The sequence below is a fragment of the Trichomycterus rosablanca genome, chromosome 2 (assembly GCF_030014385.1).
Source record: "Trichomycterus rosablanca isolate fTriRos1 chromosome 2, fTriRos1.hap1, whole genome shotgun sequence".
NCBI classification, from domain to species: Eukaryota; Metazoa; Chordata; class Actinopteri; order Siluriformes; family Trichomycteridae; genus Trichomycterus; species Trichomycterus rosablanca.
Genome location: NC_085989.1, coordinates 60,491,791 through 60,518,367, shown reverse-complemented (window position 1 = coordinate 60,518,367; position 26,577 = coordinate 60,491,791). Strand labels below are relative to the sequence as shown.

General features: G+C 39.2%; 1 protein-coding gene across 1 annotated transcript; it reads left to right on the top strand.

The window, feature by feature from the left end:
* The first annotated feature begins 4,933 nt into the window (after nucleotides 1-4,933).
* Nucleotides 4,934-7,016, top strand: LOC134303064 (GTPase IMAP family member 9-like). The gene is made up of 2 exons (XM_062988323.1): nucleotides 4,934-5,008; nucleotides 6,324-7,016. The coding sequence occupies exons 1-2, from the start codon at nucleotides 4,934-4,936 to the stop codon at nucleotides 7,014-7,016; spliced, it is 768 nt and encodes a 255-aa protein (XP_062844393.1).
* Nucleotides 7,017-26,577: the final 19,561 nt, after the last annotated feature.

Below are 26,577 nucleotides of genomic sequence, written 5' to 3'. Positions count from 1 at the left end.
ATGACGCCGAAAAACTGATCCATGCGTTTATAACTTCTGGGTTAGATTATTGTAATGCTCTTCTAACTGGATGCTCTGGTAGATCCATAAACAAACTCCAGTTAGTTCAAAATGCAGCAGCTCGAGTGCTAACTAGAACAAAAAAATTTGATCATATCACTCCTGTTCTATCGTCTCTACACTGGCTGCCAGTTAAATTCAGCATTGAATACAAAATACTTTTACTAACCTATAAAGCGCTACATGGTCTGGCTCCACAGTATCTGAGTGAACTTATTAATCACTATAATCCAGCGCGTCCACTTCGTTCACAAGATGCAGGGTTACTTATAGTTCCTAAAATTAAAAAGACCACAGCTGGTGGAAGAGCATTTTCTTACAAAGCTCCACAACTCTGGAATAATCTTCCTGCCTCTATTCGGGATTCGGACACAGTCTCAATGTTTAAGTCTAGACTGAAAACATATTTATTTTCTCAGGCTTTTGATTAGTATAGACAAAGGCGCAGAGCTTGGGGGTTCTTGGTCATAGAAACTTGTGGTGATCAGGGATGTTGGGTTGCTGTCGTTCTGCCTCTCTTATTCGATCACTCAGGTTTGATGACGGTGGGGAGATGGGCGCTGATGTCCTGTGAAAGCCTTCATGACCTTGTTACCTGCTCGCTCTCCCTTTTAGTTATGCTGTAATAATTAGGGCTGCCGGAGTCTAAAACTCTCTGTAAAACTGTTTTACTCAACTAGCATTGTACATTATTGACTACATTCTTTGTTGTTTTACTCCAAGGGCATTCTGATGGAAACCTGTTTACCCGCCGAGGTTAAGGATTAAAGTCGAGACTGAGAACTGGGCTAGACCTGTCCAAGGGCATTCTGGTGGGAACCTGTTTACACGCCAAGGTTAAGGATTAAAGGTTAAGGATTAAAGACTGTGAGGGGAAACACTGAGCAGCTCCAGTTTCATGAGGAAAAGAGGAGATTAGAACAAAAGCTTCTTCACCAGAAGAGCAGAACTACACCAGATCAACCAAGAGAAGAAACCATTTATTTATTTATTATCTTCTTCTTCTTCTGTAAGAGAGAGAAACCTGAAGTGAGAGAAGAGAGAAGGAAGGTGAGAGTGAAATCTCTCAGTCCTCTACCCACAATCCCCTCTGCTTGTGTTTGTTCAGCGTGAGACAAAGACCCAGCAAGTTCTGACTGCTGTTTGCTCCTCTTTATAGACCTGTGCACAGGTGTTGTGCTTTACACCTGATTGACGGTTCACTGTTGACCCCTAATGGCCGGAGTCTTACTAGTCCCAAACACACACACATCTGGAATTCCAGTGACCTGAATCAGGATCTGATTGCTGCAGTATTAGTACTTTTATGTATCATTTCTATATTAATATTGTGTGTGAGTGGAGATGTAGTGTTAGGAATGATGTTATACCAATATCCTGTACACAAGTCTAAAGAACATCAGTACTGCATGCTTAAATCACATCTGTATTGATCTCTGTGTATTACAGCTGTTTAATCTATATATCAGTATTTAGATTTAGTTCTGTTATTATGTTAGTGATATTACGAGTTCACTTCTACAATCAGATCAGTGTCCTTTGTGAGGCAACTGTTTTTGTCTAAATTAAGCTTTTAGCATCACCTACTGACCACAAGGGGGTAACTTATCAGTCTTATCAGCAGGTTTAGAGCTCCTCCAGGGTTCATGCAGCTCACTCAGAAGAGTTAAACAGGTTACACAATTCTTAGTTCAGTCCACCGTTCCTGTTTTTGCAAGTTTGGACTCGACTTGAATTTTCTGTTTCAGATCTTTGTTCACACACCGAGCTCTGATTTACCCACAATGCTGTTATCCTGTTAGATATGATGATGATCTGCACTTACACTGTCCACAACTCACTAATGCACTTTATCCCAGACTGGACTGAATAATGAAGAATTAAAAATTGTATTTATTCAGTGTAACATCTTAGCTTAGCTCATGTGTTAGTTGTCTGTTGTTTAAAATAAATGTTAGAAACATCTGTCTGTGTGTGTGTGTGTGTGTGTGTGTGTGTGTGTGTGTGTGTGTGAGTGTGTGTGTGTGTGTGTGTGTGTGTATGTGTGTGTGGGTGTGTGTGTGTGTGTGGGTGTGTGTTGGGGGGGGGGGGGGGGTTGTGGAAGGGGGGTGTGTCTTTGGAATTCTGGAACCTTCTAAAGTCTCTCCTACTCTGCTAATTAAATACACTGTAAGCCAAAATAAGTTCAATCTACTTAAAAAATGTGAGGAAACCGGTTGCTTTAAAAAAGTTAAGTAATGTATAATGAAAACTTGAGTAAGCATAACTTAAACATTAAGTTATTACACCTAAAAGGCAAGTTGATTAAACTTTCTTTTTGTTGTTATACCAACTGCTTTTCACAATAATTCTACTAATTATCTTATTAGTTTTCATGTTAATTACATTTTAAATATCAATTACAAATGTTTATAGAAAAGACAGAATTATAAAATTGTTTTTCTTTATTTCACTTCAGTAGTATTTACTTAAAATTCAACATGTTAAGAAAACATCTTTAAAACTGTACAAACTGTATATAAAGTTCTGATGAAACACAAACAGCTCTTCACAGTAACCATGAACCTGAACTCAGTTTCACACAGCAGCTGATTTCTTAACGTTTGGCTGCAGCTCTCTAAAACAAAACAAAGAAACAAGAAACAGAATATTAATATCAACATTAATACCGTTCATTTAAGGATTAAAATAAAGCAGGCCAGCACACTGTTTGCTTCATATGAAAGCTAGCATGCTAGCATGTGGCCTAAACACGGCAAATAAAGCAGCGCTGTTTGATTAATTATTTAGTGTCAACATTAAGATCATTTATTTTAAACAAAATTGTTAAGTAAAGTAAAACACTTACCAACATTAGACAGAAGATGAAAAAGCCCCATCAGACTGGTGTACATGCTACTCAAAAATAGCATCATGAGGAAGAAAAAAAGGTTCTACTTCACAAAAGTCATTTGAGAAAGAAAAGTTTACTTTTGCAAAAAGCCTTAAATGAAAAGTAAAAGGTAATTTGCAACAACAGGTTACAAAAGTTAAAACAAACGGCTACCCCAACACAAGAAAATCTTTTTTTTCTGATTCACTAACAGCAAGCTGAAGAAATGCGACTTACATGTAAATGGTGGTGTTTTTCTGTTTAATTACCTTAACTTCACTTTTTTAAGTTAATCTGATAGAAAAGTTTTTTTTTTTGTTTAGTAAACTTAAATCTTTTAGCATATTTAAATATGTGATAGCTCAGTGGTTAAGGTACTGGACTAGTAAACAGAAGGTTGTCGGTTCAAGCCCCACCACCACCAAGTTGCCACTGTTGGGTCCCTGAGCAAGGCCCTTAACCCTCAATTGCTCATTGTGTAAGTCGCTTTGGATAAAAGCATCTGCTAAATGCTGAAAATGTACTCAAATGAGTACAATGTACTCCGCATTTTAGAGTAGAGCAAAAAAAACGTAAATAATTTATGTATGTTATGCTAAAAATGTTTGATTAGATATAAAGTCCGGGCTTACAGTGTAAGAAAGCAAAAACTTATATAAAATAACTAATAAAATATAACATTTCCAGTCACACTCCTTGGTTGTGTGTTGTGTGTGTTTAGATTAACATTAGCATTTAGCTTAGGTCATGTGTTAGTTGTCTGAAGTAAATGTTAAAAACGCGCGTGTGTGTGTGTGTGTGTGTCTCCGCCCGTCTCTCGTCATGTATAGTCCAGTGGTTACAGTAGGTGGAGTTCAAGCTGCTTTCAGAAGGAGTAACAGAAAATTTTACTACATTTACATTTTCAGCAGACACCTTTATCTAGGGCCCAACAGCAGTGGTGGGGCTTGAACCAGCAACCTTTGGATAACTAGTCATGTGCCTTAACCACTACAGGCTACAGGCTTGTACTACACAAGTCAATCAGAGGTGAGTAAATTTATATCACATTTTATTTTACATTTACCTTTATTTAAAACTGTAGCTGTTAAGCTTTTACTTTAAATGTAATTTACAAACACAAACACATTATTGTATTATATACATTATATACATTATATAACCATGATGCACTTGGGGAATAAAGGAAAAACGTTTATCTAGTTTATGTGTCACATAATTTTTTATTTTCTTTATTCTAATAAAATAAAGATATATGTTTCATATATTTAGATATTATTGTATAGATCTATACATATATAAGTATAAATAAAAGAACTGGAGATGCAGAGGAATTAACATTAATAATAAAAATTATATTGAGTTTTAATCCTAAATATATTCAGTTTTACAAGTTTGTAATATAAAAGTCATAAGAATAAATATTACATGTAAACATATAAAGAACATAAATAATAATATATATACTGTGGTAGTTCTGTTTTTATTACTTTATTAAACGCTAAAAAGCCAAAATGCTCCAAGTCTTTGTAAATGTTTTACTTTTCATTTGCCTCCACGTACTTGTATGACCTCCCTACAACGCCTGGGCATGCTCCTGATGAGGCGGCGGATGTTTTCCTAAGGGATCTCCTCCCAGACCTGGATTAAAGCATCAGTCAACTCCTGGACAGTCCGTGGTGCAACGTGGCATTGGTGGATGATGTCCCAGATGTGTTTGATTGGATTCAGGTCTGGGGAACCGGCAGGCAAGTCCATAGCATCAATGCCTTCATCATGCAGGAACTGCTGACACACTTCAACCACATGAGGCCTAGCATTGTCATGCATCAGAAAGAACCCAGGGCCCACTGCACCAGCATATGGTCTCACAATGGGTCTGAGGATCTTATCCCGGTACCTAATGGCAGTCAGGGTACCCCTGGTTAGCCCATGGAGGGCTGTGCGGCCCTCCAAAGAAATGCCTCCCAACACCATTACTGACCCACTGCGAAATTGGTCATGCTGGAGGATGTTGCAGGCAGCAGAACGTTCTCCACGGCATCTCCAGAATCTGTCAAGTCTGTCACGTGCTCAGTGTGAACCTGCTCTCATCCGTGAAGAGCACAGGGCGCCAATGGCGAATCTGCCAATCTTGGTGTTCTGTGGCAAATGCCAATCGCCCTGCACGGTGTTGGGCTGTAAGCACAAGCCCAACTTGTGGACGTTGGGCCCTCATACCACCCTCATGGAGTCTGTTTCTGACAGTTTGAGCAGAAACATGGATATTAGTTTCCATTTTGCAGGGCTCTGGCACTGCTTCTCCTGTTGGTAGCGGTCTTGCTGCTGGGTTGTTGCCCTCCTACGGCCCCCTCCATGTCTCCTGATGTACTGGCCTGTCTCCTGGTATCTGCTCCATGCTCTAGACACTGTGCTGACAGACACAGCAAACCTTCTTGCCACAGCTCGCATTGATGTGCCATCCTGGATGAGCTGCACTACCTGAGCAACTTCTGAGCATGCCCAGGCATTGTAGGGAGGTCATACAGGCATGTGGAGGCCACACACACTACTGAGCCTCATTTTAACTGGTCTTGAGGAATTTCCACTGAAGTTGGATCAGCCTGTAATTGGATTTTCCACTTTGATTTTGAGTATGATTCCAAATCCAGACCTCCATGGGATAATAATTTTGATTTACATTGATCATTTTATGTTGTTTTGTTCTAAACGTATTCCACTATGTGATGAATAAAGATTTTCAACTGGAATATTTCATTCATCGAGATCTAGGATGTGTTATTTTAGTGTTCCCTTTATTTTTTTGAGCAGTGTATATTAACGCTATACTGGTCTGATGGGTTTACATGTGTGTTAGTTTGTGTTTGTTACCAGTTTTAAATATTTATTTTATTAATATTGTGCATGACTGTTGCTGTGCTAACAAACTGAAGCTAAGTGCTAACAGCATAACAACCAAACAAACAGCAGGTCAGTGCTAACATACACAACTTTATTTTAACTCTATTCATCACTAAAGTGTTAAGAGACGTTAAAAACTTAAACAGCAGCATGAAGTTACATTCCTGAGTCTATTAACTCTGTTTTACTGTTTTAGTGCTGAGTGAAAACGTTCTGATTCATTATTGTACTTTAGGTTGATGTAGAACAACAAACTAATAAATTCTGTTAAAATTAAACACAGTTTATTAAATTATATACATGTTTATAATTAAATTATTTTATAATTAAGTTATTTTACAGTAGAGCACGAGTGTGTCTTTATTCATCAAGAAGAGACGTTTAAGTGGTGAAATTTGCCCCCAAAATTATCTAATAATAATAATAATAATATATTAAATTGTGTGTGTAACGTTATTAGTGTGTAACTGGTTTTCTGTGGTACTAACAGGATCCAGTAAGAGATCCAGAGATCAGATCTGCTGAGATGAACCAGGAGGAACGGAGGATCGTGCTGCTGGGGAGAACTGGTGTTGGGAAGAGCTCAACAGGAAACACCATCCTGGGAAACTATATATTTAGATCAGAACGATCTTTATATTCTGTAACAGAACACAGTGAACGTGCAGAAACTGTGATAGGAAACCGTGTACGTGTGGTTGATACACCAGGATTCTTTAACACAAGATCACTGACACTAGATCAGTTAGCGGTGGAGTTGTACAGGACTGTTTATCTCTCACAACCAGGAGTTCATGCTTTCATTCTGGTTTTCAGGTTTGATAATTTCACAAAACAGGAAGTAGAAATAATTAGGCGCTTACAGAAGGTTTTTGGTGAGCAGGTTACTAATTACGTGATCATTTTGTTTACTCATGCTGAGGGTGTAAGAGAGGAAATTATACATCAGGAAATAAGCAGGAATGAACATCTCAGAAGGGTGTTAGATCAGTGTGGAGGAAGATTTCACATCATTAATAATGCAGAACCACAGAACAGACAGCAGGTCACTGAACTTCTGCAGAAGATAGACAGGATGGTGGAGCAGAATGGAGGAGGATTCTACATTAATGAGGTGTATGAGGGAGCGCAGGGCTTAACCTGGGAGGAATTATGGAAGATTCAAATCATCCCTTTTCATTAGAGCTAATGTTCTAGCTATAGGTGTGCTGACACCAACAGAAGTTATGAAGGGGGTGGCATCATTATTCAGATCATCCTTTTCCACTGCAGCTGGTGTTCTAGCTGGATCTGGATCTGTGATGATACCAGTAGCAGCAGCAGCAGTTATTATGGGGGTGGTGTCAGTGTTTATGCTATTATAACTGGGATTTAGGAAGGAATCGGTTTGTGGTGCTTCAGTGGGAGCAGCAACAGGAGGTGAACAACAATGATAAATATATTATTAAATTATTAAATATTACAAATATAAACTGTGTCATACTAACACAGAAACATTGTTACTAGTTTAAATACTTTTGTTGAAGCTTTTAATCACACTTTAAACTGACAATCATTTAATCATTTGTTTTACTGCTTACATGGGAACGTTTCCCACATTTTTATTTATAATTTAATTATTTACACAATAATTTTATTTAATAAAATGAAAGTGAACCCTTTTATTCATTCATTAAAGATCTTGAAGACAGTAGAATTAATTTTATTGGCCGTGTTTGTATGTGTGTCTGTTACTGCAGTCTATCAATCCACTTCTTCTGTCTGCTGTAACCAACTCCATTTACACACTTTGTTCTTGTACTAAAACTTGATCTTGTATTAAAATACAATCTTGTGTGTTGCCATTCTTTTTAAAATCCCAGCTAGTAGGAGGAATTAAAGCAGATAAGTTAAAATCATCAGAAACTGGACCTGACAAAATCAAACAGCACCTGTAAGTTTCTCCTTGGACACCAGGTCACCAACTAAAAATTACAATTAATAGATCAAATATTAGCTTTGAAGGATTACAGAGCCTCAGAGTCTTTACCAAACCACAGTAAGAGATTTCATACTAGAGGAACCTTGGAACATTTTACTCTGACCAGCCTGCTGACACGTACACAAAAGCTTAGTGACAAAAACAAATTACAGCTAAAAAAGCTGCATGTTTATATTTATCCTGTGTTCATTTACCCAGATTTACCCACTTAATACAGTTACACAAATAAAACAACACAGTAACACCTGAACAATGGAACTGAGTGAAGGTTTTGATGTTACCTAGTAAAAGTTCTGACTACACCTGAAAGTGGGAGATAAAAGTGGAGCTTCGATTCCTTTACAGTAACACGAGAGTAACAGTAACTGATCAGCCTTGGTACGATATAGAACAAGTAACGAAATCAAAATGTCTGACTTTGACCCTTTATTAGTACAGTGCAAAAAAGACACCCATGTTTTACAAATCCCATAATAGCGGCTACTCTGACAGCTTGGTGGAAACTACATACAATCACTAAATCTACTGTATCTCCCACAAAATACACGGCGATATGGCATAACCCTGATTTCCCACTCACAAAAAAAGTCCCCAACTCTCACAGGTGGATAGAAAAAGGTGTAACACATCTCAAGCATATCTTACAGAACAATACATTTGCTCCACTCTCACATCTAACTCAGACACATAGCATCAGATGTAACCAATACTTTGAATCAATTTTATCTTGAAACAAGCAAAAAATACAAACATATGACCTCTCCCCCTTAATCTCAGATTTTATTAACATATCACCTACAACTAAAATCCTAGCCAAAATCTATAGATTAATATCCAAATCAGACCCGACAATAATTATACCATCTGAAAAATGGGAAGAAGATCTCTCAATTAACCCCACCACTGATTTCTGGCCACGGATCCTTAACAATATATTTAACATGACTAATAGCACAGACCTACACCTATTACAATATAAAGTTATACACAGGCTACACTACACTGGTGAAAAACTGGGCTTTACAACCACTGAAATATGCACTCAATGCACCCAAAACACTCCGGACGTCTACACTCATGCATTATGGTATTGCACCCCTATCAAACATTTTTGGGAACAAATGATCTCACAGGCAACCATAATCATTAAACACCCGATCCTACTTTTATCCTCTCTTTGCTTATTAGGTGACATATCATCAATGACTTTAACAAAGGAAAATAGCAGATTACTACTTATAATGCTAACCGTCGCCAAGAAGACAATACTAACCAATTGGAAATCAAGAAATAACATTAATATTGTTCACTGGAAAAATGTACTCATCGACTATATATCAATAGAACTTCTTTCAACCATTATTCAAAACAAATCCCACAATCTCAACTCAACTTGGTCAACACTCATCACTTTCATACAACATACATGAACACAGTTTAAGCTACAACAACTCAAGTAACCTATTCATCTCCTCGGACACACACACACACACACACACATCCACATACAAACAAATAACGGTGTTGCAACCAGATTTACTAATAACCAACAACTTCTCTTTTCCTGTCCCCCTTACCTCTTTCTCTTTTACCATGATCATCTGTTTTTCTCGTTTCTGTATTTGTTACCTTCCCTCACAATGGGACGGCCTGATATATACAAAATAATGCTCTTAATAATAAAGTACTAAAACAAACAAAGGGGGGGACAAAACAAAAAAGTAACACGAGAGATTCAGATCAAATGATAGAAAGTGTTTAGTTACAGTGAAATAATAAAGTGACTGAAAGAGCTCAATAATAATATTTATATCTGTTCTATCATTTATGGAAAATGCTTTTGGACCATAAAATATCAGCTCTTATACAACCTCAAATCAGAAAAAGTTGGGACAGTATGGAAATATTTGGACGTGTTGCTGATAACAGTCTGGATCCTTTTTGTCTTTGGTCTGGATCACACGTCGTCCATTTTTTTCTAAAAAAGACCTGGAATGCTGATTCATCTGACCACAATACACGTTTCCACTGTGTGATGGTCCATCCTAGATGTCTCAGAGCCCAGAGAAGTGGACGCCGCTGGACATGGTTAACATAAGGCTTCTTTTTTGCACAGTAAAGTGTTAAGTATGATTAGTGCAGTAACTCTGTATCGTAGAGCTGATAAAGGTTTGATAAACTAATCCCTCACCCATGTGGTTATATCAGCTAGGGTTGAGTGGAGGTTCTTGATGGCGTCTGAGGGATGGAAGATCACGAGCGTTCAGATTAAGCTCGCACACTCGACCTTTACACACTGAAATTCCTCCTGATTCCTTGAATGGTTTAATGATATTCTGCACTGTAGAGGGAGAACATGCAAATCCCTTCCAATCTTTCTTTGAGGTTCATTGTTTTTAAACATTTCAATCATTTTCTCACACATTTGTGGACAAACTGGATCCTCTGATCACCTTTACTCATCAGAGACTCTCAGCCTTTCCTGAATGCTGCTTTTGTATCAAACCATGATTACAATCACCTGTTCACATCACCTGTTTAACATCACATCATTTTTTCAATTTCACCTCATTACTAGCACTAAATTACCCCCGTCCCAACTTTATTTGGAATGTGTTGCAGGTCTGAAATACAGGAATGGATGTTTATTAATAAATGAAATGAAGCTGAGCAGATAAAAGATGAAATATCTCAGCTTCATCCTGTCTGACATCAAATAAAAGTCAAAGTCAATGTAAGAAACTCTGTGTAATACAAAAGCAAGACAAAACAAAACATTAATAGTGACAAACAGGAGAGATATAATCAAACCAAACCCAATGAACAGGAGGATCAAACTGACAAGGCAAACCAAAATAGTCTCCAACGAATGTTTCCCAGCTTCTTCCTTATATGCACAGAGCATGAGCCCTAAACAAGGTTCAGCTGTGGGTAATTAGCAGCGGGGACCAATCAAAATGAGGAGCGTTGGATTCAGCATGTGCTCTTGGAGAATGGGGCGTGGCACCTAAACACACTCCAGGAGCACAGAGACTTGATTTGTGTTAATTAATCTCAGCTACTAATCTGTGTAAAAACCATGTAAGCTGCCTCAGTAGAGAGGATTCTAATCAGACCTGCACTCATAATTATTTAGACGCTCTACTTATACAGAGATACACCCATTACATCAGCACTGTTTTAGCTTACTAAGCTAACTAAGCTAAGCCATTCAAATCGACGAGCTGAGGCGGCACAACCTGCTAGCACACCAGCTAACGTCTCCCTCCGTGTAGCGAAAACACTTAAACTGTCCCTGACGCCCCAATTTACAAAATCACACTCATAATTACACCTTTATACAGATTACACATCAGTTGATCTTCAGTGCTGAGAAGGCATCGGACACTCCCTCGTTATTTAGTCAGATCATCACTCAGAATTAAGAACCTCAGTAGGAGCGTTTTAAGGGAGCTAAGAATTTAGACACGCCCTCTTCTCGGGAGTGTAGGATGATGGGAAATGCATCTGTGTAGAGCCTGGTTTACAGACCCAGTGTGTTTTTGTTATCATATTCTTTCATTCCGAGAAGAGGGCGTGTCTAAATTCTTAGCTCCCTTAAAATGTTCCTACTGAGGTACCAATATTTAAACTAGTATTTTATTATTTATTATTTTAATGTATTATTTTTAGTTGTTTTCCTTATATTAAGTTAATAATTTAATAATGTAACTTCTCTTTAGGAAGAAAACAGTGACAGCAGTGAAGCAGATTATAAAGACATGTGGAGTTTAAAGCATCTACATTAGCAGTGAGTACAAATGTTCAGAACTCAGATTAAAACAGAATATTTTAATAAACATGCACAATAATCCCCATGTACACAAGTACAGAAACAACCCAGTCCCCAACTTTAACTGTTTAAAGATGGAACTTATTATTATATAACTTATTATATATTATTATATAACTTATTATTATTCAGCCATGATAGAAGCCATAGCAGACAAATCAACACAAACAGAGACACGCCCAGACTGCTTTATGTATAAAGATTAAGGTCTCTCTGTACTGGACTGGCAGGTACATGAAGGTACAGATTAATAACACTGTACATTTTAGTGGTACTTTAAAAGCAGAATCTGAGCCTAAATAAATATACTTTACTTTAGATGGGAGAGATCCTTTATATTGTTTTCTGTCACGCAGCTCAATGATTCTCTTTTTGTTTTCGGTTTCCAGAGCACTGGGTTCTCACTCACTGGTGCATCAAGTAGCTTTTTACTTTAGTTATTTTAATGATAAAGTTTATCATCTATGTCAGTAAAGTAAGTGGTTCTTATATATGAATGTGTTGTGTGTTGTGAGATCAGATCTGCTGAAATGAACCAGGAGGAACGGAGGATCATGCTGCTGGGGAGGACTGGTGCTGGGAAAAGTGCAACAGGAAACACCATCCTGGGAAGAAATGATGTATTTAAAACAAAAAAATATATATTTGAACTCTGCAACAAAATACAGTGAATACGTAGGGACTGTAGTAGGAAAAAGGTTCATACGTGTGGTTGATACACCAGGATTCTTTGACACAACACTGTCACAAGATCAGTTAGCGGTGGAGTTGTGCAGGAGTGTTTATCTCTCACAACCAGGAGTTCATGTTTTCATTCTGGTTTTTAAATTTGAACCATTTACAGAATATGAAGAGGAAATGATTAAGAGGTTACAGAAGGTTTTTGGTGAGAAGGTTACAGATCACATGATCATTTTGTTTACTCATGCTGAGGGGGTCAGAGAGGAAGAAATAGTTAGAAGGACAAATAATGATTATACTTTTCACCCATTGTGATGGTGTAGGAGAGGAAATAATACATCAGGAAAAAATGACAAATAAACATCTCAGAAGGGTTTTAGATCAGTGTGGAGGAAGATTTCACATCTTTAATAATGCAGGTGATGCAGAATGGAAGATGATTTTACACTAATAAGATGTATGAGGAAGCACAGAGCTTAAACTACGGGGAATTCTGGGAGAAAAACAAGTCATTCTTTTACATTGGAGCTGGTGTTCTAGCAGCGGTAGGGTATGTGGTTCTAACAACAGATGTGAATCCTGCTCAGGGACTGATGTCAATGTGGATGAAAGGAGAGATTAAGGAGGATTAAGAAGAGCTTTTTATGACTGGTTTACTAAGAGCAGTAGTTGTAGGTTTGGCTGCAGCTTTTGGTATAATTAGAAGCAGGAGGGTTTAGTAGCTTAAAGAAAAACCGATATAAATGCAGAACTACATACTCATGTTTCCTGTTCTATACACTTTTATTTAAATGATCTTTATTATTATTTAGGTTGTTAAGTAAATCTCCAATGGAACCAATTTAAAATTAAGATTTTATAAAGAAATATATAATCGTTTAGTTTATAGAGGTAACTGATTCTGTTGGACGTGTGTTTACTGTAACATTATCACTATAACCTTTATTATTTTTATATATTATTATTATTATTATTATAGTGAACTAATTTAACTTCATGTTGTGATATCCAGAGTGTATCAGGGTTTAGATCAATTATATATTTTATTTTTTATTCACAATATATTAGAAATGATTCTAGCAATTGTAACTTTTAATTTCTAACCTCTAACATGTAACCAGAAACAGCGAGATGATCACAAACTTTAATGTGTAATGATTTCTGAATAAGTTTAAAATTATAATATGACATGTTTATTTTTACTAATGCAAAGAAAAAAATGTAAATGACTGTAAAATTAAATATAAAAGTTCCTTACCAGATACTAATGTACAGTTTCTGTTTATATTTAAATTACTTTTTATATTATTATACGATTAAAACAAAACAATACAAATGAAAATGCTGATGCAGATGATAAAGTATAAACACATTAAACGATTAAACATTAAATGATAAAGCAACTAAATTATAAGATAAAATAACAGTATATAATTAGATCATTCTTAAGAAAGTGAAAGTAAAGCATGTTTGGCTCTACAGTGTAATAATTTTACTTACAGCTTCATCTAGCGGTTAAACTGTGTAACTGCAGCTCTCCTGTACTTACATTATTGTAGCAGAATTATTCTTTATCTTCTGTCTATTTGCTCCTGAGGCCCTCACACTCTCCTGTCTATTTGCTCCTGAGGCCCTCACACAGGAGCAATAGATAAAGGGCCCCTCATGTCTGTTCAATCTCATTTTACAACCCCAAAGAGAAGCTTCAGCTTCTTCCCCCACACTTAAAATCATCCTGCACCTCCACCATTCCCCATTTATCACCCCAAAAGTCATGAGTGTCACAGCACAGAACAACTCTGTTCTTTCCTCTCACAACTTCTTTTACAATCTTTCTGGGGAAAAGAGGCACCAGAGGCTGGTACTAGAAGAATAACGTGTAATGGTGCTCGTCAAGTGGTGGATTAGAACCCAGAACCTCTGTACACTTTATGGGGTAAGCCACCAGACTGGTTAGAAATAGAACCCAAATGCTTAGTGGTCTGATGGTGAAACAGATTATTAAAGTTAGAAACAAAGACTTTCTGAGTGGGACTCGAACCCAGGTCATTCCATTACTAACTGAGCACACTACCACTCATCCAAGGAGGCTCTATAGAAGATGCCTTAACTTAGGTGGATTAAAGAGCAATAGACTCAAAAGTGGTTTTAAACAAAGAGAGAAATACAAAAACCCACCCGCTTTGGGGGAATGTTTTCAGGGGAAACTGAGAACAAAGACTGTGAAGGGAAACACTGAGCAGCTCCAGTTTCATGAGGAAAAGAGGAAATGATAGCAAAAGCTTCTCCACCAGAAGAGCAGAACTACACCAGATCAACTAAGAGAAGAAACCATTTATTTATTTATTATTTTCTTCTTCTTCTGTAAGAGAGAGAAACCTGAAGCGAGAGAAGAGAGAAGGGAGGTGAGAGTTAAATCTCTCAGTCCTCTACCCACAATCCCCTCTGCTTGTGTTTGCTCAGCATGAGACAAAGACCCAGCAAGTTCTGACTGCTGTTTGCTCCTCTTTATAGACCAGTGCACAGGTGCTTTAGACCTGATTGCTGGCTCACTGTTGACCCCTAGTGGCCGTAGTCTTACTAACCCCAGGACCGACCCTTACATAAAGAGGAGTTACTTCCCCCAATTCTGTATGTAAATCAAAAATCACACACACACACACACACACACACACACACATCTGGAATTCCAGTGACCTGAATCAGGATCTGACTGCTGCAGTATTAGTACTTTTATGTATCATTTCTATATTAATACTGTGTGTGACTGGAGATGTAGTGTTAGGAATGATGTTATACCAATATCCTGTACACAAGTCTAAAGAACATCAGTACTGCATGTTTAAATCACATCTGTATTGATTTCTGTGTATTAGAGCTGTTTAATCTATATATCAGTATTTAGATTTAGTTCTGTTATTATGTTAGTGATATTAAGAGTCACTTCTACAATCAGATCAGTTTCCTTTGTGAACCAACTTAGAATGTTTTTGTTTAAATTAAGCTTTTAGCATCACCTACTGAGCACAAGGGGGTAACTTATCAGTCTTATCAGCAGGTTTAGAGCTCCTCCAGGGTTCATGCCAGGGTTTACCACCAGTCGAGGTAAAGTTACTATTCGGTTGGTGTAGAGAGTCCAACAGCGTGTGCTGACAGTCACCAGTCGCTGGATGGAGGCACCTGAGTGAAGTGTTGCAGGTACAGAAAGCTCATTTCTCCCCTGAACAGGGTCAGAACAAAGAACCAACAAATCTGAGGTGATTAAACTACCGGCCTCTTCCTGCAAGATCTTCCTTCATCAGCTGACAGGTACACGCCTCATATGCTCACAGGTGAGGTGTTTATTTTCAATACCTTTTTTAACCTTTTTTCACTTCCACTATTGGCTGATAACATTCACTTAAATCAGGCTCTGAACCTCCTGCTTCTACCCACCATTCACTCCACTACAGATCATCACATTATTTCCCAGTAATAGTTTATTTACAGATTTATATTTCTATCATCACCACTTAGTTACACCATTTACTTATGAACTGTTATTGTGTGTGTTATGTTTTAGAGTTTACTAAACATTATAATGATTCAGAGTTTAGAGCTGTGAGTCTCTGGGTGAGAGAAATAATCCACTAATGAACTTTACTCTAACAGGAAGTGACTGATCTGTTATGAATTCAGATTCCTGGTAATTTCACTTAAAAATGTCAGTGGTGCCCCGTATTTGATAATTAGCTATTATTAGCATGATTAAATAATTAATTGCTAACATCTTTCCCCAACATGATGTTCTTTTGTAGACCAGAAGCTCCCAGATTTTTACACCTTAAACAACTACAAATGCGTTCTCCAAGTGTGTGAACAAACGAGTGGGAAAAAAAAAAAAAAAAAGATCAAGCTTGAAGGATCGGTCTTCACACCTTGAAATTCATCATTGAATGGTTTAATGATATTCTGCACTGTAGAGGGAGACCTTTCATAATCTTGCTGCAAAGTGGTGGGAACTGACATATCAATAACTTTAAGCATTCCTTTGTCCTCTACTTCTGAAATTGAGATAAGGTTAAAAAACTCATTTCCAAATATGTAATCCATGTACTGAAGTCGAAACCTTCCAGCAAGTCCACACTGTTTCTTTACTTCGAACATAAGATCATCAATAGATGCAGGGAGTCCTTGGGAGAGAGTTAATCTCTGAGCACTGCCATCAGACATGATAACCTTAAGGATTATAGGAGTCCCCATCTTCAAAGCTGTTTACTCTGCACAAAAACAATAAATAGATTCAGAACAAAACAATTAGAAAAATAATATTTAAATCCATTAAAAAACATATTAATACAAAATGTTAACTACATTCAGGCTGATCTTTGGCCAAATCACCTTTTTCCCAAATTAAACCACAAGTATAAAAGTCAGTACTGCATATCTGGTGCATATCAGAGATCAGTGTCAATTTTTTTGATTAAATTAATAAATTATAATAACTAATAAATAAGACATTATAACGACACAAGTCCTTATACATACACCATGGAATAGAATAATGAAATAGAGTAGGTTAGAACAAGTATTATAAAGTATAACTAATTATGTGAGATATAGAGTAAACAGCACATTTACTTTGCTACCTCACTTCAAAGTCACCATGTGAGCTGATCCAATGTTGTAGTCAACTAGTGGATAAGTATCAAGGAGTTCACCAAATGCCACAAGACTGAATGTTCTTGTGGGTGCTGGGCTGAGTTCAAAGGCCCTATAATGCTCTCTGTACCAACCACAGAGCTCTTTGACTATGTACAATACACTCTCATGTAAAATGCAGATTTGTTCAATCTGACTAAATTCTGGCAAGCCACCTGCTGCTTTGTGAGCCAGTATCATTCCCTTTCTAGAGGTTATGCCCTTTGTTGTCACACACTGTGCAAGGTGAACCTCAGGTGTGTCAGGGAACTTTTGCCTGATGACCTGTGCTATCTCCTCTTTCAGTAAGTGTACTTGTAGAGTGGATACAGCAGAGACCTCAAGATCTGACTTGCTCAGACATGGAGAGCTCAGATAATAAGCAATCATCATCTGATGCTTTGAAGCTAGTGAAAGAGGCACATTCTTGAAGCAGCTTGTCTGTCTGATAACCTGCTTAAAAAAGCTATGCTTAGCCTCAAAGCGCAACGTCCACTGCCCGACAACTGGACCAAACAGCTTAATCATTTAGGGGTAGTGCTCCAAAAAATGGTGTTTTGGTAGCAGATGTCAGGAAACAGCTCTTGATATCTGTGTCTGTGCTCTATAATATTACTTTCTAAAAAAGCCACAGAGTCATCACTATGCACAGTTTCACAGGGGCAACTACAAGCTCTGTGATGTCCTTCAAATCCCTGAGAATAAGCCACGCAGGCTCATTTTCAGGTACAAGTGATCCTATCAAAAAAGGTAAGAAACAGAGCAAGCTCCAGTTTTCATGAGCGTTTCCCCCGACGGTTTTAATCTTGGAGAAGTTGTGTGACACTACATGTGGTTTGTTTGTCTTGTCAGCCCATTTGTAGGGAAACTTTAGAATGGCATTGTTCAGATACACTAATGTGAAAAACTTTTTTGATATGAGCCCTGTTAAGCAATGAGATAGCCTGATGAAGATTCTTGGTTCTCAAATGAAAAGCACCAGATGCAACACAGTGTAGCTGAATATCACTTTTCTTTCCTGTGCAAAATCTGCAATAATATTCCCTGCAAAACTTTGCATAAATCCTGCAACACTCCCAGGTTGTCAGCCACTACACTAAATACTGGACCTTTAACTGACTCACCCAGCAGTGGGACATAAACACCCTGCTCTTCTAGAGTTTTCACATCTTCCAGAAGAGGTTCAAAGATTCTATTATAACCATAGGTTTTAACATCGTTGGTTTTGCACAAAACAGACAAGTAGATAGATGATAACGAGGAATGAGAACCTGGAGGCAAGTTAGCCAATACCCAACAAACAGCACAAAGCTTATGCTTTTTTCGAGAGGTTCCAAGGGGGTTGCAAATTTCAAAGTCATCAACATAAAAGCACGAAGGAATCCTTGGCTTTTCTCCAGCAAGAAAAGTGTTGTCTTTGAATAAGGAACCATCTCTTAAGGACTTGTACTGACAGGACACTCCACAATGTGTGCTCTCCAGGCTTTGGTGACTCTCAACAACTTTTTTAATGATATCCCTTCTACATAACAGCTGCTGTAAGGACTTTAATATCGGGACATATTGGAAACTGTGTTTATTTTTAGCATCGAGAATGTATTCAATGGGCTCTACAACATTGAAGTTCTCCTTACGCAGATACCTGGTACTCAAACAGCCACCTTTTTGTATGGACATTTGAACAGGATTACTAGAACAAACTGCATCAACTGTTTCTCTAATTACACTTTCATCAATAGGAAGGTTTCTCTGGTGAAAAAATGTCACTTAAAACATCACAAGATAATGGGACAGGTGCAGAACAAATCAAATGATGGAGTTACCCCCAAAAATACATCAACAGCTGTGCTTGGTACATGAACCAAATGCTCCAATTTCAGCAAAGCAGCTGCAAACCTTTGCTCTATGATCTTCTGCAAGTCCTACACTCCTGAAGGTTTGCCTCCAATTCATTTACAGATGATATCCGAGATATAACTACTTGATTTTTGTGTGATTTAAATGTACAATAAATATTTGTTTTAAAGTCACATCCTAAAAACATACAAATGACTGTCTCATTTTGTTTAAGATGTGAATTTATGCGAGCAAAATAATCCCTCTCTGATGATAGACCATCACATGGACAAAGGTGACAACTGAATATTGCATCCTCTTTGCGACTGACAGCTGTGGAATGGATTTCACTGTGGTGGACTATAAGAGCATTCCACGTCTTAAATGTGCATGGACAGTCCAGGTATGTGCACGGAAAGCGAGAACTACGTCCAAAATGTGGATGCTTTAACTTATAGTGATGCAAAAGCTTGGACCTACTTGAGACAGTTTGAGTTTCTGTGCACCCCTTGCAACACCACATTCCCACCACTAAACCCTGTAACAAACACCAAAATAATGAGTAGGAACATAAACCTCCAATCTGCAAAAACCTCCAATGTGCAACAGATACACAAAATACATAATATACATGAAATGACTGCACCTCAATACATAACGGAAATCTGCTGTAATCACCACATCAACTGTCCTTAATAAGTAACACTAACTAGATTAAATTAAAAAAGAGTTTTTGTATTATTATTATTGATTGCAGGTGTTTGTTAACCCCTTAGTGCCTGAATTTATTTATAATTATATAAAACAAATTAATTATTCATGTTTTTGCTTTAAAGCCGATGCTACATTAGGTGGAGATTGTAAATTTGCCCATAGCATATAAAATAGATATAAATTTAGGTATGTTGCAAATTAGCAACAACAGGCATAAATGGTAAAATGGTAAAAAAGAAAAAAGAAAAAAGTAATAAAACACATTTTCCCGTCTCGGACATGTAGACTTTACATTCAGGTATGTAGACTAACATACATACATATACATACACATATATATGTCATGATAATATAATAACACACTATACATATAATAGCATAGTATTGGTTTGTTTATTAGGATTTTAACGTCACGTTTTACACTTTGGTTACATTCATGACAGGGACACAAGATTCATCAGTTCACAAGATTATATCCAACTCAGTCATGGACAGTTTAGTGTCTCCAATTCACCTTAAATGTATGCAATAATATAATACATACACACACAATATATATATATACATACTGCTATTTTATAATGATTATACAAATGAACTAGAATGGCATTTCCCTAAGATGTGAGCACTGAAATCAGTCTAAATACAGCATTATTTATATGCAGACATTCTGGCCGATTTTAGCCATTATGGTCAGACGTAGCGAATTTGCTACAAAGAGAAAACTTCAAATAACAGAAAAAATATTTGTCACATGAAATCTATTCTAATATGTCAGCTGTAAAAGCAATCAAAAAGGTGGTACGTATTTTTATCTTAGCACAACTTGCATCAAATTGGACAATTTCTCCAAATTTGCAGCCGCAAAATGCACATGTCACTATCAGACAGGTTAGCTTCCGTGAATCCCACTCCGACCGGTCCTACGAGAAACCAGTGCTTGCAAAAGGTTTCTAGGAATGTATTAAACTAGAGATGTGCATTTCCTGAAGAAAATGCGAGGGTAATTGCGGTGCATCGGGTGGGCGTGGCAGGTGGGCGGGGTTGCGTATCCAAAACCTGTACCCAAGTCGGGGTGTACAATTTAGAGTTGGAACGGCGTTGATATCTCAAACTTTAAAAAAATTAATGGAAGTGAATTTGGCTGAAAAATGGGCGTGGCAGTTGGGCATGGGTTCGAATCCCCATGCTGTACCCAAGTCGGGGTTACATCAGTGGGAAGTGAGCGTATATAAATGCTGTATAGAGCTGCAGTGGTTGGTGTAAATACTTTATCTGTATCTGAATCCTCGCTCTCGTTTTGAGCTGAAGGTCAGTATATGTTGTCGCTGGGTTTGTTTTTCAGTACCAGTAACCATGCAGGACTCCCAGGTTAAAGCTTTGCCCTTAAACACCTTCAATCTGATGACTTTTAATAAGACAATAAACATTTTTTTATTTTATTTTATTGAGTGTTTTTTGCTTGTGTTGCAGTACTATTTCATATACTGACAGGAGGTATAGGATGAAGGTTAATCTCTTGCTTTAAAAAAAAGATCAATATAAAAACCTTAGGGTAACCTTTACAATAAGCTAAACAGAACTGATTTATGGAGAAAAAAGGATCCGTAGGGTGTTCAACTAAACTGAAATATTTACACATTTACAAGTTTTTCTTCTCAAGTATTCTTGGAAGCATCTGATCCTTGTAGAACTGCTCAAGAAGTTGCAGGTTGGGTTGCCAAGCTTCATCTCGCGGTATTTCAACTATTTTAAAGTCCTTAGTTGTCCACACAACAAAGTAACATATGTCCCGCTGTGTGACATGCAGTTGCCCTTGCACTTGGTGCCAATATGTATTGGTTTGTTTAAGCTGCCAGATTCCACCCTCCTTTTGAAGGCAAAAATACTTGTTCTTGATGACAGCCTCTTCAATTGTCATGTCACGCACTCTGTAGGGACACTTGACTTCCAGTAGAGCTGATAACCCCACTAGACCATCTGGAGAGGCACCAAGCACCCCTGAAGCTGACAGCCACAGACCAGACTCTTCGACTGACATCTGTGTTGCATTTTTAAATGCTTTTAATCCTTCTTTCTCATGATCCCTACCCCACCGGATAGCAGGGATGTCATCCAGTGGCTTTGGATCTAGAAGATGGTCAAGATTGGGATTTTCACCCTTCTGCAGTGCTGGCAGTACATCACCAAATTTGCTAGCTGTGAGCCTGCCCTGCCTGAAGGTGTGCCACATGGAATTAGTGTTTTGGCCCACTGTTGCGACCTGAATAGCTTTTCTCTCTTCCACGGACAGTTTCATAGATGAAAGGATATCCTCAAGTCCAAGATGTGCCTTTTGTGCAATGATGGTGTCAACAGCAAGTGAATTCAGGGGTCCTGCTTGAGGCTGTTAATAAAAAACATTTTTAATTGTTATATTTGCAAATGACACAAATGGAACAAAAGAAAAAGGAAACAGAAGCTGGTGTTGAGCTGGATGTTTCAGCATGGACTGCAGCTGCAGGGCTGGACGTTTTAGCAGGACTAAACACATTTAAACCACTTATCACTCTGGACTAGCAGGTGGAGAATGTTTGATCTTTAAAAAATCATTAAGAGACAATTTACAATTTGTATATTATCATTATTATTATTATTGGGTCAATTATTTTGAGATACTGAGTCACTTACTGCAGGTTAATTCCTGCAGCTCTGGATGTAAAATCTGAGGTTTGTCACATTTTTTTAAATTTAAGTTCACAAAGTACATTACTAACACACTAGTGTAAGTAAGTTTCTACCAGCGTTAGCTTACAACAGTAAATAAAGTGTTTATATTGACCTTAATAAATGGTGGAATGTTGGAACCAGAGTCCAAGTCCTCGATACCCTGGTGCTGACCACTCTTATGTAGTGGCTAAAAACAATAACATTAAACTACTGTTAGTACGCAGTGTCAGAGGAATTGAGCACATGTCCATAAAATTCTGAAATATGTATCTGAATTATTAGCTTTATCTCTCTTTATTTTGGTGCAATTTATACAGAGAGGAACAACAATCCATAGACTAGGTGGTTTATAAAAGAAGAGAATTTTTAAAGGAAACCTGAAGCTCTACTTACCTTAGTGCTTGTCACATGTTTAAATGACCTTTACCAAAGGTACTGACCCCCCTATACCATGATACACCCTGGTACTGACCCCCCCCATACCATGACACATCCTGGTACTGACACACCCACATACCATGATACACCCTGGTACTGACACGCCCCCATACCATGACACATCCCGGTACTGACACGCCCCCATACCATGACACACCCTGGTACTGACACACCCCATACCATGATACACCCTGGTACTGACACGCCCCCATACCATGATACACCCTGGTACTGACACACCCCCATACCCTGATACACCCTGGTACTGACACACCCCCATACCATGATACACCCTGGTACTGACACGCCCCCATACCATGATACACCCTGGTACTGACACACCCCCATACCATGATACACCCTGGTACTGACACACCCCCATACCATGATACACCCTGGTACTGACACGCCCCATACCATGACACATCCCGGTACTGACACACCCCCATACCATGATACACCCTGGTACTGACATACCCCATACCATGATACACCCTGGTACTGACACACCCCATACCATGATACACCCTGGTACTGACCCCCCCCCCATACCATGACACACCCTGGTACTGACACACCCCCATACCTTGATACACCCTGGTACTGACACGCCCCCATACCATGATACACCCTGGTACTGACACACCCCCATACCATGATACACCCTGGTACTGACACACCCCCATACCATGACACAACCTGGTACTGATACACCCCCATACCATGATACACCCTGGTACTGACACACCCCCATACCATGATACACCCTGGTACTGACACAACCCCATACCATGATACACCCTGGTACTAACACACCCCCATACCATGACACACCCTGGTACTGACACACCCCCATACCATGATACACCCTGGTACTGACACACCCCCATACCATGATACACCCTGGTACTGACACACCCCCATACCATGATACACCCTGGTACTGACACACCACCATACCATGACACACCCTGGTACTGATATGCCCCCATACCATGAAACACCCTGGTACTGATACGCCCCCATACCATGATAAACCCTGGTACTGATACACCCCCATATCATGATAAACCCTGGTACTGATACACCCCCATATCATGATACACCCTGGTACTGATACACCCCCATACCATGATACACCCTGGTACTGACACACCCCCATACCATGATACACCCTGGTACTGACACACCCCCATACCATGATACACCCTGGTACTGACACGCCCCCATACCATGATACACCCTTGTTCTGACACACCCCCATACCATGATACACCCTGGTACTGACACCCCCATACCATGACACACCCTGGTACTGATACGCCCCCATACCATGAAACACCCTGGTACTGATACGCCCCCATACCATGATACACCCTGGTACTGATACACCCCCATACCATGATACACCCTGGTACTGACACACCCCCATATCATGATACACCCTGGTACTGATACACCCCCATACCATGATACACCCTGGTACTGATACACCCCCATATCATGATACACCCTGGTACTGACACACCCCCATATCATGATACACCCTGGTACTGATACACCCCCACCCCATGATACACCCTGGTACTGACACACCCCCATATCATGATACACCCTGGTACTGATACACCCCCATCCCATGATACACCCTGGTACTGATACGCCCCCATACCATGAAACACCCTGGTACTGATACGCCCCCATACCATGATACACCCTGGTACTGACACACCCCCATATCATGATACACCCTGGTACTGATACACCCCCATACCATGATACACCCTGGTACTGATACACCCCCATATCATGATACACCCTGGTACTGACACACCCCCATATCATGATACACCCTGGTACTGATACACCCCCACCCCATGATACACCCTGGTACTGACACACCCCCATATCATAATACACCCTGGTACTGATACACCCCCATCCCATGATACACCCTGGTACTGATACGCCCCCATACCATGAAACACCCTGGTACTGATACGCCCCCATACCATGATACACCCTGGTACTGACACACCCCCATACCATGATACACCCTGGTACTGACACACCCCCATACCATGATACACCCTGGTACTGATACACCCCCATACCATGATACACCCTGATACTGACACACCCCCATAACATAATACACCCTGGTACTGACACACCCCCATATCATGATACACCCTGGTACTGATACACCCCCACCCCATGATACACCCTGGTACTGACACACCCCCATATCATGATACACCCTGGTACTGATACACCCCCATCCCATGATACACCCTGGTACTGACACACCCCCATACCATGATACACCCTGGTACTGACACACCCCCATACCATGATACACCCTGATACTGACACACCCCATACCATGATACACCCTGGTACTGATACACCCACAAACCATGATACACCCTGGTACTGACACACCCCCATACCATGATACACCCTGGTACTTACACACCCCGATACCATGACACACCCCGGTACTGACACACCCCCATACCATGATACACCCTGGTACTGACACACCCCATACCATGATACACCCTGGTACTGACACACCCCCATACCATGATACACCCTGGTACTGACACACCCCATACCATGATACACCCTGGTACTGACACACCCCCATACCATGATACACCCTGGTACTGACACACCCCATACCATGATACACCCTGGTACTGACACACCCCCATACCATGATACACCCTGGTACTGACACACCCCCATACCATGACACATCCTGGTACTGACACACCCCCATACCATGATACACCCTGGTACTGACACGCCCCCATACCATGATACACCCTGGTACTGACACACCCACATACCATGACACATCCTGGTACTGACACACCCCCATACCATGATACACCCTGGTACTGACACGCCCCCATACCATGATACACCCTGGTACTGACACACCCCCATACCATGATACACCCTGGTACTGACACACCCCATACCATGATACACCCTGGTACTGACACACCCACATACCCGTTTCCTGTCATGAATGTAACCGAAAGTGTAAAACATGACGTTAAAAATCCTAATAAACAAACAAACAAACATACACAAGGGGTTAGGATATCAAAAACACTATGACACATCTAAATGAGGAGGAAAAACACACCAATCATTAAACTAATTACACTAAATCAAACCCCACAAATGAATCCCACATTAATTCAGATGCAGCATTCTGGGAATACTCCAGCAGTGCATCTTGGTTAAAAAAAGATGGTCCTCTGTTTATTTTCATTTTCTGCATTAAGCAGATGCCTTTATTCAAAGCGACTTACAATACAGTTACTGTATACAGTCTGAGCAACTGAGGGTTAAGGGCCTTGCTCAAGGGCCCAACAGCAGCAACCTGGCAGTGGTGAGGCTTGAACCAGCAACCTTCTGTTTACTAGTCCAGTACCTTAACCTTAAATGTATATGTTAACCACTAGGCTACGGCTTGCCCCAATTTCTCTTTTTTTTGACAGAATACACGTTAGCAGGCAGTCGGTGGTTTGTAAGATTTAACAGAATAAAACTTCACCTTAACCTCACATAGACTTTAATAAATAAATGTAATAAATGTAGTAAATGTTAGTAAATGTAATCTGTAGCTCTGAAATAGACCAATGATAATAAATTATCCATATTTGAACTATATCGATTCTTACTTTAATGTTGCCAACAACGCCACCTAGGGGTTTAACGAGCTCTAGGAACTCAAGTTTTAACATTTGTAGGGTGTTTTTAATTTAAGTCTAAGCGAACACACAATGTTTTAAAGCCACAGGTTCTTTTCGATCTTGGGTGTGAGTAATCAAGGTAGATCACCACAATCTA

Excerpts from the sequence above, each read along its gene's own strand:
- LOC134303064 (XM_062988323.1), top strand. The coding sequence starts at position 4,934 with ATGCTGGAGGATGTTGCAGGCAGCAGAACGTTCTCCACGGCATCTCCA. Across the intron at positions 5,009-6,323 it reads TCAAGTCTGTCACGTGCTCA|GATCCAGTAAGAGATCCAGA; the intron begins GTGTGAACCTGC and ends TGGTACTAACAG.